Source organism: Populus euphratica, unplaced genomic scaffold (genome assembly GCF_000495115.2).
Source record: "Populus euphratica unplaced genomic scaffold, PopEup_1.0 scaffold1044.1, whole genome shotgun sequence".
In the NCBI taxonomy this organism is placed as follows: Eukaryota; Viridiplantae; Streptophyta; class Magnoliopsida; order Malpighiales; family Salicaceae; genus Populus; species Populus euphratica.
In genome coordinates this window covers 35074-49095 of record NW_011500887.1, presented here as the reverse complement: position 1 = coordinate 49095, position 14022 = coordinate 35074, and the positions used below count along the sequence as shown (strand labels likewise).

The 14022-nt window shown below is 32.5% G+C and overlaps 1 protein-coding gene across 1 annotated transcript; it reads right to left on the bottom strand.

Moving 5' to 3' along the window:
* Positions 1–9016: 9016 nt before the first annotated feature.
* LOC105116722 (uncharacterized) lies at positions 9017–13305 on the bottom strand. The gene is made up of 2 exons (XM_011014175.1): positions 11380–13305; positions 9017–9247 (listed from the first exon to the last, which is right to left on the bottom strand). The coding sequence occupies exons 1-2, from the start codon at positions 13303–13305 to the stop codon at positions 9017–9019; spliced, it is 2157 nt and encodes a 718-aa protein (XP_011012477.1).
* Between the last annotated feature and the right edge of the window lie 717 nt (positions 13306–14022).

Here is a 14022-nt window from a genome sequence, read left to right as displayed (position 1 = left end):
TTTTTTTTCATAAGAACCTTAACTAAGATCACACCCTACACTAGGGGGGAAAAAAGAAAGAAATGATCATGGAAGTCGTCTTGAAGGCATGTGAGCTTATGAAGTCTAACAACAAGGAATTCAATAAAAATTCTAAATAATTGAGAGAATTCCCAACAAATATGAAAAAAAAAATTCTAATTTGGAATATTTAGTATCATTATTGTTGTCAATATAGCAAAAGAAAAGACTAAGATAAGATAAGAGTGATCTATAGTTTTAAAACCCTTAAACACTCTTTTGAGCTTATAAAATACTCTTTCTTTTATAACCTTAAGCTATAAAATACATTACGTGCCTTTAAAGTCCTTTCTAATCAAGGAAGCAACCTGAATTAATAAACAGCGTTCCCAAAATATAAGAGATTTTTCCATAAAGAGTCATGGCGTAACAAATAATTATGCATTATTATTCATGTTGTTGAAAGGAGTGTTTCTAAAAATAAAAGGCAATTGTTTCCTTTCTCTTAAAATACATTCAAGCAATCCCTTGAATACTTTGAAAACCAAAGCAGAAGGTCATCTCATCACTTACCTTCATCTGAGATTACTTTTACTAAGAGATTTAACACAAATCCCTAGAGTTGCTTGAACATTTTTGTAAACAGACATAGAGAGTTTCAGTTTTCAAAAACAAAAGAGATCTTTTGAAAAAAAGGGTTTTTTTTTAAGAAAAACGAGTATATGACACACTAAGAGGCAATGTTAAAAAATTAGAGATTTTAATGACAACAAAAGCAAAGGAGGAAATGAAATGAGGCAGTTAATTCTTTTAAGAGTAGAGAAACAGTCACTAGATTCCTAATGACTAATGGCACAAAGAAATTTGTTTCCCTAGCGGAAGATACACATGATAAAACTGTAGACTTCTTCTAGTATAGGGATGGAAATAACATGATTATGCAGTTTCTATGAAATGAGATTGTTGACTCTCATAATATGATCAGTTAGATAATATGATAACTAAGACATCTTTAGATATGAAAAACCAAATGAAGTAGGATAATCTTCATATATTGACCATATGAACTGGTTAAAGAATCCTCAATAATGGGAATGTTGCTAACAACATAATGTCACGCCAGGGAGAAGTTAATGCTCTCAGCAAAGTAACCAATGGAGAAAGGAGCAGTGACTATTGGGAAACTGAAACAAAGCTTATCTTGGAGAACTAAACAACATGGGTCGGCTTGAGTACATTTGAAAGACATGTGAATCAAAAGAGCTTACTAAAATTCAAGATCCTTAAACAAGATGAATGGGGGATCTATATTTCAAAAGGTAAGATGCATTGCATATCATCTAACTTCACAAGCATTGCATCTTTGTCTTGTAGATATTTCTTGAAACAAAATTCCCAACAGGATCTAACGAGATTCAGACAAAATAAAGTTCTTCTAATCACATCAAATATAGCAATTTCATAAAAGCAAAATTCATAAATGAAGACAAGAAAGATGGATTTTTATTTATAAAAAAGGTTTTAAAAGTACAAATGTTAAATAGTGCGAGGACGATTGGGGATATTTTCATTTTGATGATCAATCATGCCTCGAAATTCTTCAAATTATTTATGCATACACTCCATCTCTTCCTTGAACTCGAGGTGTCATGTGTTAACATAGTCCCTTCAAAAGTCAACACGTGCATTCATCTCTTGGTTTCTCCTCTCCAACTTGTTTCTGTGACGTCTCTTATCATGAAGTCTATTCCTTAAATTCTCAATTTGAAAATGGAGATCAGGAACCTAAGTATTCAACTCAAGTCTTCTGCTATGAAGATGCTCTGCAACGTTTACCAAAGGCGAAGTAGCTCTGATACTAAGAGCAAGTGACTGATTCATTACTTCAATATCAGTCCTGGCTGCCAACATTGTTTCATCACAGGGAAGGATCATGTCTCTAGCTACGACTACAGTAAGGATCATGTCTTTAACCACGACTACAGTAGTATCTTCATTGTCCATTATAGTATCTTCTATTATAACTAGAAAACCATTCACTTCAAAGGTAGTATGCCAAACTACAGGCTCGACTACAGGAATAAGATTTGGGTTAGCATTGGAAGAAGAGAAAGACATGGTTAAAGCTTCAAGAGTTGAGAACTTTGAAAGGCTTGAAAATACAAGAAGTTGATGATGTCTTTCACCAAATACTGCAAGATTTATAAGGATTTTACTCCTACCATTATTTTGAATAGAAGATCAAATCTCAGTTGTACATCTAAGACTTTCTTAAGAAGCTTTCATTATCTCTGAGATTGATTTACAAATTAGATCTCAGTGGATATAAGACTTTCTTGAGAAGCTTTCATCATCTTTAAGATCGATTTATAAATCAAATCTCAGCCGTACAAATATGACTTCCTTTAGAAGTTTTTATTAACCCTGAAGCTCATAGTGAAATCACTTTCATGTATTTCACAAAACCAAGCTAAAATCACTTTCATGTATTTCGCAAGACCATTGATGAAATCACTTCCATGTATTTCACAAGACCATTGATGAAATCACTTCCATATATTTCACAAAACCATTAATAAAATCACTTTCATGTAATTCACAAAACTAAGCTGAAATCAATTTTATGTATTTCACAAAACTAATCCGAAATCACTTTCATGTATTTTAGGAAACCATTACTAAAATCATTTTCATGTATTTCATAAAATTAATATTAAAATCACTTTCATGTATTTCACAAAAACTAATCTGAAATCACTTTCATGTATTTCACTAAACCATTGTTGAAATCACTTTCAGGTATTTCACAAAATCAATATTGAAAACACTTTCATGTTTTCCACTTGGGTAGGTCGCCCATAAGAATTAGACCAACTGAAAAATAAATGTGTTTTTCAACACCTCCATTGTTTTTCTTTACAAAACTTACTATGCAAAGTCAAAAGAAAATGAATTTTCCAATGACTTTGCACCGTAAGCATTGTAAAGAGAGGTCAACTGTTACAACCCAAATTTGGATTCACTAATATTTTCTCAAATGTTATTTTATTTTATTATTCTTAAAAAAATTATTAAAAAGAAGGTTTAAAATATATTTTTCGCAGGCCAACCGTATCTTTCGATCAAAACCGAGTCCACTAGGTCAATATAGGTCAAACCATGTCAACCAAGCTAAAAAAAGCCAACCATATCTTTCGATCAAAACCGAGTCCACTAGGTCAATATAGGTCAAACCATGTCGACCAAGCTAAAAAATGAGTTTCGAGCCATTTCGGGTCAAAACCATCATTTTCAGTCAAAACCGAGTTCACCAGGTCAATATGGGTCCTACCATGTTGACTGGGATAAAAAATAAGTTTTGAGCTGTTTCAGGTTGTTGCACGTCAAAAAAAGATCTGCACGGCATCTGCTGGCGCTTTTATCTCTGTTATGTTTGATTTGATCTTGTTGGATTCGTTAGGAGTCGACACCTAGTATTTAATTGAAGGTTACTAGGAAACACGGTTATACTAGTCTTGTCAGAGATTCGCAGGTAAGAGACCAGTTGTGGTTAGGAAAGGTATTAGCACCACTAACACACCCTACCTGAGGTAAGCTGCTTCATGGACTTGATGTGTTAAAAAAGTTTTAAAAATTTTATCTTTTCATCAAATTTTAGAAATACAACTTCCAAGTTTGTAATTCTACACCAAATTTTAGAAATACAACTTCCGTACAAGTTTGTAATTCTACATTGTATTCCAATCAAAATATTAATTTTTTTCTTATTCTCTGCAATTTTATCAGAAATATTCATAAGATAAATAAAAACACACAGATGCACTTTCCTTATATTTTTCTTTTCTTTTTCTTCTTTTTGTTCTTTTTTTTTATATTTTACAAAATACAAATAAAAATTCAAACTAAATAAATATTACATTAAACAGTTTAAAAATTACAAAATAACCCCTCAAAACTCCATATCAGTTCTGGGAAGTCCTTCTAGGTGTTGTGAACAGTACGTTGGGCAACGCGCCACCGCTGATGAGGATAACAAAATCTAGTAGACCGGGAACCTCTTCCTCTTCTCTGTCTCCCTAAGTCGGCGGTGACCTGCAAAATGACCCAAAAATAACCCAGACAGTTGATTTTAATTTTTCATTTATTTAAAATCTACTTCGACCTTTTTTCTTTTCTTTTCTTTTTTTTATATTCACAATACAAAATAAAAATTCAAAGCAATTAAACAAAAATTTCATTACAATTACAATAATAGCCCCCAAAACAATTCAAAATTACAGGGAAACCCTTCTGTAGGCGGGAACAGCGCCGGCGCGTGGGTTAACGCGCCGCCGCTGACAATGCTGGGAAACAGGTGGATCTGTTCTGTTTTCTTCTTCCTGTCCCTTCTCCACTGGCGGTGGGAAGCACCATTACCTGCAAAGAGGAAAAAAAAAAACAAAGGCAAGCTTCCGATTCTCTCCCTTTTTAGATCTACTATTTGTCTTCTCTTTTGGTTTTCTGTTCTTCCCTTCTCCAGGTGGCGACCGGCTCTGAGGTCAGGGCATCTTCTTCTCCTCTGCCTTGGTTGGCAGATCGAGCTGGTGAGAGGAGAGTGAGGGGGTTGTGTTGCTGTGATGGGAAGAGACGAGGAAGACGATGAGGCTGCTGGAGGCTCTGATTTGGTTTGGGCGAGCTAGCAAAGAAGAAGATCGGGTCTATGGCCGGTGGGAGGAGAGGAGAGATCCTCTTTTCTCTTGTTTTTTTGTCAAAATTACCTCTTTTTTTTTCTTTATGTTAAAGGTTGTTATTTATAGGTAAAATGTTGCTTGGATTTCAAAATTGGTCCCTCAATTTTATTTTTTTTGTAAATTTTGATTTTTTTATATTTTTTTTAAAACAAGCAATATCAACATCGATTCAATAAGAAAAATCAATGATTTTAAAAATAACGCGTTAAAAGTTGAACGCGTTCCAAATATCTTTGAAAATTTAAATTCTTTTGAGATGATGTTGAAAATGCTAAAAATGATGCAAATATATTTAAAAATATATTTTTTGGATTTTCATTATTTTTCTCTATTTTTTGGACTTTTCTAAAAATTTATCAGAATATGGATAAAAATTGGGGAATAACCCAGAATTGGGTTATGACAGGTTAAAACAGTTATTTTTGGTCAAAACCGAGTCCACTGAGTCAATATGGGTCTCATCATGTTGACCGGGATAAAAAAATGAGTTTCAGGCTACTTTTGGTTAAAAAACTGGTCCACCAAGTTGATACCCATATAAAGGTTTTTTTTAGTGTTCCAACATAATTGTCGGTAATTAAAATTAATGTTTAGCGGCTAAAAGGAGCCTTTTTCTAATACTAATTTGAGTTTTTAGTTTTTCACCTATAAATATTTATTATTATTATATATAATAAAACAAAAAAAATAATACATTTTTGTCACAGTACGCGGAGGATTTTTGCTGATAGTAGGCGGTGCAGCTGTAACATTGAAATTTTGCACATCACGAGATTTTATGTCCCTTCCTCGTTAGCTATAAATAGCCAGTGAAAATAAACCAGAGAGGAAGAAAAGAGAAAAAGAAAAAAAAGAAAAAAAGAAAAGATGAAAAAAGAAAAAAAAACGTATATATGTTTGTTACTATGTAGTTTACTATTCAATTTTTTTTTGTTTTTTTTTCACGCGAGTAAGATATTGATTTAAATTTTTTTTTGGAAAATACCAAAAACATCATAACCGTTAGATCTAATAGTGTTTAACTCCGACGAGTAAGATATTGATTTAAATTTTTTTTTTGGAAAATACCAAAAACATCCTAACCGTTAGATCTAATAGTGTTTAACTCCGAGCCTTTAATTTAATAGGATACAATAGGGCTTACCACACTGGATTAAAACCCAAATCCATCTCAGCCCTTAAAACAATCTGTCCTTCCATCATGTTGTGCCACATCATCAGGTGTACCAAACCCTCGGTGCACCGAGCCACACCAGATCAATGCTCAGCCCACCTGGATCGTCTGATCAACTTGAAGGATCAGTTCATCCGCGATCCAATAGTTCACAGCCTTCAGCGGTGCCAGTGCACCCTGCACACTTTCACACCATAACAACATCTCATAGCCTCTCTCTCCTCTCACCAGATATTCTCTCTCTCTCATTCGATCTTCCATTTCCAGCCGTTTGAAGCCTCTAAGCCACCACAGAAAGGTGAATCACCCCCTCTGAAGCAAAACCCTAGTCGTTGTACGCGTTTTTGCCGCCTCATCTAGCCAGAAAAAAGACAATGATTTTTATTGGCCACTCGAAGTTTCAAACCGACGATTCTCCCTCATCAGCCATCAATGGAAGTCGAAACCACCATCATCAGAATCCTCTCCCTCAAATCTACCAGAATCAACCATCTGTTTGTCGGAATCTTTTTGGGAAATTTCATCGCCTCCAACAGTACCCGCGCGTGAGCCACACGCGCCGCCCGGTGGATTTTTGTAATTTTTTGAGAAATTCAAGGGTGCTTAGTCTTTAACCTATACAAGGGCACTTAGGTAATTTTTTAGAGTTCCTTATGGTATTTTTTTATATAAATACTTGTAATTTTTTTTTTTGCATGTGAAAAAAACAACAAAAATAAATATAAAAGGAATAACGACGCAGGTTCATCCCTCATCTTATCATGTCATCGTTTGTAAGTTTAAAGACCAGTTCTCAATACCCATTTCTCAACAATATCAAAATAATTTTTGTTTTATAAATAAATATTATTGTCGACACGTCTCTTTTATTTACAGAAAAGGACCGATGTCAAAAATTTAAATACCAAATATGAATTATGGGCATTATTATTTCTTGTGGTAATTCAGACGTAATTCTCCTTTTTAGGGACAAACATCAGTATTTTAGATAAGTCTCCTAGTTTTAGGGACTAATGTCATTTTTAACATGTCTTCTATTTTTAGGGACCGACGTTAACCATCTTAAAAAAATTGCAAATAAGTTCAAAATATAATAGCATTTAAATCAAATAAAAAACACACAGGTAAGGGTAATAACCTTTCTCTTAAAGGATGTTTTAAGGGTGGTGTCTACCTTCCCTTAATTATAATTAACCTAGTACCTGAATCTCTGGTACTAATGTCTAATTTTGGATTTCTAATTCCCTCAAATTACTAGATAGCGACTTCAATAAAATTTTTATTTCCTCCAATTAAGAAAAATCTATTCTTTTTGTTAACTAAACAAAAAAGAGTGGAGTCGTCGTCCGACATCATATAGCGATAATAGATTCTAAAATTACATCTTTTTATCTTTATTTTTCCAATCTTTTCATTTAATCTTTTCCAAATTGAAAGTGCAAGAAGCTTAGGTTATTCCATTTGAGGTTTCCTTCTTATCTTGCTTCAACATCTCAAAATAATAAGTAGGAGAGTGAGGTTACTCTTACATATGATTTTTAGACAAGAGTTGGGGAAGGTTTTGGTAGTTTCCCTCCTTTCCCTCTTGATTTTTCTCTCTTTCTACTGTTGTTCTAGCTGGCCCTTTACCTTATTCCTTTCTTCATGTTTATGTTCTTTTTTCACTCTTCAACTCCTTTCTCACTCAAATATTCAAAAGGGGTTACATATAAGGATGGCTTGGATAAGAGTTTCTTTGCAAGAGGGGGGTTATTATAGCTAGGGTTGTTGCTAGTTTGGGGGAGAGGAAAAGTAATTTCTTTTTACTCTCCATGCATTTATACCCCTTCTTAAATGTGGTGGGTTATTTAAATGTCAGGTGTTCTTATCCTAGTGGCCTTTTTTGGTTATCCCTAAATAGGTTCTCTCATGTTTCCCTTTTAGTATTAATCAATCTATTTTTCTCTCTTTCTTTTTAGTGGTGTTTTACATATTAGAACTTAACCAAAATTAACAAACCTGCTAGTTTGATATATTCAAATTTTCAAAATAATAAAACTCTCAAACCTATCTTTGTAAATAAAAAAAATATTTTTTTACCCTTATTTGAGGTCAATAGACTCATATTGAACTACTACCTTAAAAAAAAAAACACTTCCTAGATTTTCAACAAAAAAATATTTTTTTATCAAAAGTGTTTTTTTCTTTCTCAATTTGTACTCATGAATCACAAAACTAGAGTCCAAAATATTTATATTCATCAATGTCAAAATTAAGAATATACTAACACCAAAGTTAGGAGTATTAGCATTAAAATTAAAATTTTAGCTAAATTTTCATTAACATCAAAATTAGAAATATTCATATTTACTAATATCAAAATTAGAAATACTTTCATTATTTACTAACGTTAAAGTTATGATTATTAAACACTAAAATTAGAAATTATTTTGAACCTCAATTTTCATTAATATCAAAGTCAGAAATACCATACATTTTTATCATGTAATATTTACCAACACTAGAATTGAAAGTATTTGTAATTGAATATTTACTGATGCTAGAGTCAACAACATTACAAGCAGATCATCAATAATATAATATAATAAATTCTTAGCAATTTAAAACAAAACTAGTAATGCAATTTATTTCAAGTAAAACTCTTAAGGTGTTGTAGTATCTTTTTTTTTTTTGTATAATTAATCTTATACTATAAAACTTCTATTTATCAATTAAAAGTTTTAATAATTATAATATTAGGTTGTAACTTCAAACCTTTTTTCTAGAAATAAAATGTTAAATATTTACTTTAAAAAAAAATTAAAGGTAGTCTAATATCATGCGGGAAAGTTGTCATTAAATTCACATTCAAAGAAACAACATAACGGGGTGCTTGGCTCTCCATGTTCCTTCCGGATCAGATTCTACGCAAAATTGGCAAAAAAAAAAATCATTTTCAAAATCTATTATGACATTAAAAATTAGAGCTTTTATTCTTCAACTGATGAACACGCCTGTAAACAACGAGCACAAATATTTTGCTCATGGTTTTTTATGTGGAATTTAGCGACTTGCATGGCTTTAATATTTAGTTTAGTTAATTCACTTAAACAATTAAGGACGTAACGTCCTTTTATTCCATGCTTAAACTGATCTCATTATTTGATGAAGTTTGACCAGTCCCTTGATTATCACTTTGTGCTGGCGAACATCCTGGAAGTGCCCCAATTCCCTGTTGTGGAGTTGATGCAGTTGAACGAGATCTCAACAGCTCAAGCTCTTGATCCTTTTCTGCTAAGATCTTTCTAAGTTCTTTCACCTCTCGATCTTTATCCACTACAATCGTTTTAAGTTCGTTCATCTCCTTCAAAATAGCAATGTTGGAACTCAATATGAGTAATTAATTTATACAAATTATTACTATTATTTAAAAAATAGAAATTAGGAGTCTCGTGAATTTCAGTTTAATTTTTCATTTCAATATGTAAAGGAAGTTTGAATAATTTCCTGATACTAATTTATTATTCACGGTCTCTTACAAATAATAAAAAAACATTTTCTAATTAATTTTAGAAAAATTTTCTATAATCGTGGCCTCATCATTTAAGGACTTGGCAAATCATTCATGCATTTTTGTAGAAGACAGTGTCTATATAAGAATTGGTTTGCAGGAACAGATAGCAAGAAAGGAAATCAGTATCATACCTTGTCGGAACTTGAAACTGACGTATCTGCATTACCTCTGAAATATTTGTCTTTGGCCTGGAGATATTCTTCTCTCTCCTCCTTTTTTGGTGTTGAAAATTGCGTGAAAAAAAAAATTGCATGAAACATCATTCAATTTGTTGTCGGAAATTCAAATAGTCATCGGTTAACAAAAACATATATCTAATATTAATAATTTATTCCATCATTTTTAGACACAAAGGCATCAATATTGACTGGACTCATTAACAGTACGTGGAACATGTGTGATGATGGATTGGGCTATAGCATAAAAAATGTTGGGATTAGTTTTTGACAAACATGTGGTGGGATTTTATATTTGGAATTAAAATTATGTTAGATTTTGTTATTTAATATAATTATTAATATATTCTTAAAATTTAATTAAAAATAAACAAAAACATATTTATAACGAAAATTCCAAGCTCATATGACTGTAGATTTGATAGTAAACTCATGGATTAATGAGTTTGAGTTTAGGTTTGGTTAGTAAAAAATACTCTGTTATCAAATCTTTGTTTAATTAATAATTTTTTTTATTTTTAAAAACATCTTAATATTAATTATATGATGATGAATTTATTTATGAATTATGAACTATCAGCATTTTAAAATTATAAAAATTTATCAGAATTAATAAATACTCATAAATTATTAATGATTCATGAATTATAATTATTTATCATAACTAATAAAGATTCATAATAAATTATAAGTATCTAATGTTTTGGTTCCAATTCCTATAAATAGGTGTATTAAATGTGTTAAGAAATTTTTTGAGTTCTTCTCTCTTTGTTGTTTGTTTTTCTAACTTGTTAGTCTATTCATTTTTTTTATAATTTATATTCAATCTTTGTACAAGGATATTGATTATAGTTTATTTCAGTTAATTGAGACTCGTTTAGGAATACATCTAAACAAGAAATTGTTGGAATCTTAAGAGAAAAAGTTGTTGGGATTTTAAGAGAATTGTTGTAGTTTTTTTGCAACAAGTAAAAAGAAATAAAACTTTAAAGATATGATTAATAATTGAAAGCAACTAAAATTTTAGTTTAGATATTTTCTAAAGAATTCAACAAATAAATAGTACTCTAAACTACTTTTATTTAAATATAATTTCAATATTTGTTTAATTATATTTGTTTAATTAGCATGCTAAAATAGTTTTTTTTTAATATCTTTTGCATGTTTATCTTTTTGTAATGATAGCTAGATTATCATGCCTTTATATATTTGCCCGATTATAAACTAAATAAAAATATCCACTTGTATAATCTAATAAATTTGAGATTTTTGAACATCAAACAAAACTTTGGTACAGTGCCTATCCACTAAAAAAAACGAGATTCTTTGTCTAATTACATAATAACATATGACATTTAGCAAGTTATTAAAATGATCTATTATTTTCCTTTTCTCCTCAAGCATTGAAGCCCGAATTAATTGGGATTGATATGATATGATATGATTTAAAGTTAGAAACTTGATTTGGCAGCATATAAAAAAGTAGAGTCTCACCGAAAGTGGAGGAACTATACAACGATGTTGAATATCAAAGTTAAGAGAATCTTTTTGTTTCAGAAATAGAGAATAATTGATATGAATATAAATGAAGAAAATGAAATGAGAACATTCAAGTGGAATTGCCAAAATAATGAATTAAGCAAACATGTACAAATAAAAATAATCTGGTTTATTATTTTATCTTGAGACCAAAACATGTGGTATCTATCTAGCAATGTACTTGAGAAAGATTTTTGATATTCTTACCAGCGGCAATATCTGAAGATCCGCTTGATGGACTTGGTAGTAATCAAATTGCGAGAATTCATACTGTTCGCTCAATCCAAGATGTAGCATAAGAAAGCAGACATGAGTGAGTAACTCTCCACCTCTTCTCAGTTCTTGGGCGTGTTCTTTCCATGGACAATGAGCTGCTGCATAAGCAAGCATTTCTATCCAAACTTCACTTATCATCTTCCATCGCTTCTCAAATTCCAATGACCGCAATTGCTTGGTGAGACAAACCCCACCATTTAACACTGACTTAGCTATTTTCCATTGTCTTTGAAACTGCATATCATCAATACCATCGAATTTGTTATCAAGCAAAATTTGATCAGCAAAATCCTTCTTACTCATTGCCTTGTTGCCTCTTATAACACGAGATTTAAGACCCCGCAAGTCTTCCAAAGTATCTAGATATCCCTCATCACTGGTTCCTTTAGATAGCATATTTGGTCTCATCACCAAAAGATACAGCATGTATTCAGATAAATATCTGCTTGTTTCATATTCTGAGAAGGTATTATTTGCATTTTTTTCAACACGATAACAAATATCTGTTGCGAGATGCCAAACAAGAATGCTCCGACTGAAATCCACTTCTGTCGTGCACCACTTGAACTGTAGTAATAGTCCCTCTCTTTCTAGAACACCATCTCCTCTCTGACTAATTACTTTACTTCTGAAATTTTTATCAATCAAATTAAAACTTTCCTTAATCTTCTCACATTTCTTTTGAAGGTGTCCAAAAATACAACGTCGGAGCCCGACATTCATATCTTCTCGATTCACATACATCTGCCTCATCATTACATCGATTCCCAGCAATTCCAAACATTTGTGTGGCTTCTTTTCAAAGCAAGTGCTGATCAGGTTATGCTTTGCTATGGATCTCGACCACCTCTCGCTTCTAGTTAACTTCCTTATCAAAGAATAAATTGTACTACTTATGGCATTCCCTCCATCATCAATCAACCAAATCATTGTCCAGTCAGAGAGAACAAGACATAAAAAGGCATAAAACTCGAGAAAAACAGCGGCCACGAACAATAAATACGTAATTGCAATGTCGATCGTTGAGTATGCATGTCTGTCAACCGTGACATGGAAGCTAACAAACGCAGTAGAAGAGAGCAGAAAGCTGATAGAGCGAAGAATGATTCCGACAAGGGAGTAAACCAAGGGTGCTTTAGTATAAAGCATATCATATATTAATCCAAGCTCAACCTCTACCACCTTGAAGGCATCGTCTGCTAAATTTTTGGAAATCAGCAACTGGCTGTTCATTAGTGCCGGAATGCCAGGAACAAGATCCTGCAACATAAACATAGATATATCTAAAAAAGTATAAGCTTGAAGAAGATAATTTCCCTTGAGAGCTTGTTGAAAAGTTTTTGATGATTCCCTTAATGGATAAAAAGGCCGAAATTTTGAGAGAATGGAGTTTCTCAAGCCATCGGAGCTTGAAGACCTGAGCACCCAAGTCCTTTCTGCGTACTTTATAATGCCAACAATGAACATTGGGATTGCTATAAATGTGAGGATACGGCTACCCCAAGACCTTGAGAAGACATAAAAAGCCACTCCAACTTGAGATACAAGACCAAGTAATTGCCTTAACCACAACTCGTTATCTTCAATCGAGTATGCAGTGATTGTGTCTGGGCCACCAAGGTGCAGGAGTAGAAAAGGTGCCCAAAATTCCTGGATAGAATTGTTTGCTTTCTTTGAACCGTCACATGATGAATCTCCTTGGCTCCTTGCTAGATTACCTAGTGCAACAGTTGCCACCATGTCTGCTGATAGATATGCAGACCAAACGAGAATCCTGATCCAGCTACTTGCAATGGTCTTTCGTCGAGAACCAAATATGATAAGGATGGTTTGTAGTAGGAGACTAAACAAAACCATCCCTCGAATCTCCCATTTGTTCCACAAATTTAACACTTCTTCAGGCAATTTTTTTAGCATTGTATCTTATCCTCAGCAGTGGAAACTAGTTCTCTCGATGAACCCCTGAAGAAACTGTTTTGTAAGATGAAAAGTACTGAAAGTGGATATTTCGATATATCTGAAAAAAATCTCTTAAAAGGGATAGTGAAATGATTCTTACGAGAAAAGAATTCTGCACTAGATTTTGGGTAAGGTGTCATAAAATAGGAGATGCTGCATATTGTTGTTACAGCAAGCAAAGAAAAGGTATGGAATGCATTACAAATTAATGTATGGAAGTGAGTTCTAGGATATATCTCCTTTAAGAGCTTGCTTGGCCAGCTTTTACAAACCATAGTTACATGTACAAGTAAGAATTTGGTACTTGGCTTGGGTACAAAGCAATGAAGAGATGATAAATAGTAAAAAAAGAGACTTTAAATTAGTTGCCTATTCTCCTTTTCTTTCCCTTGTAGACAATAGACATAGCTTTTGGGACACTTAAAGAAGGAATTCTGAATATCAATATGATGTTTGAGCACTGAAATCCCCGGCCCAAGGTTTGAATATGAGACTACGTACCATTTACTGCTAATGAGTTTCTGCCTTGCATTAGTGGAATTTTGCATTTTAACCTAATCAGCGATTGTCAACCTCTCAATGAATAAAACAATGAGTTTACCCAATATCTTTTCA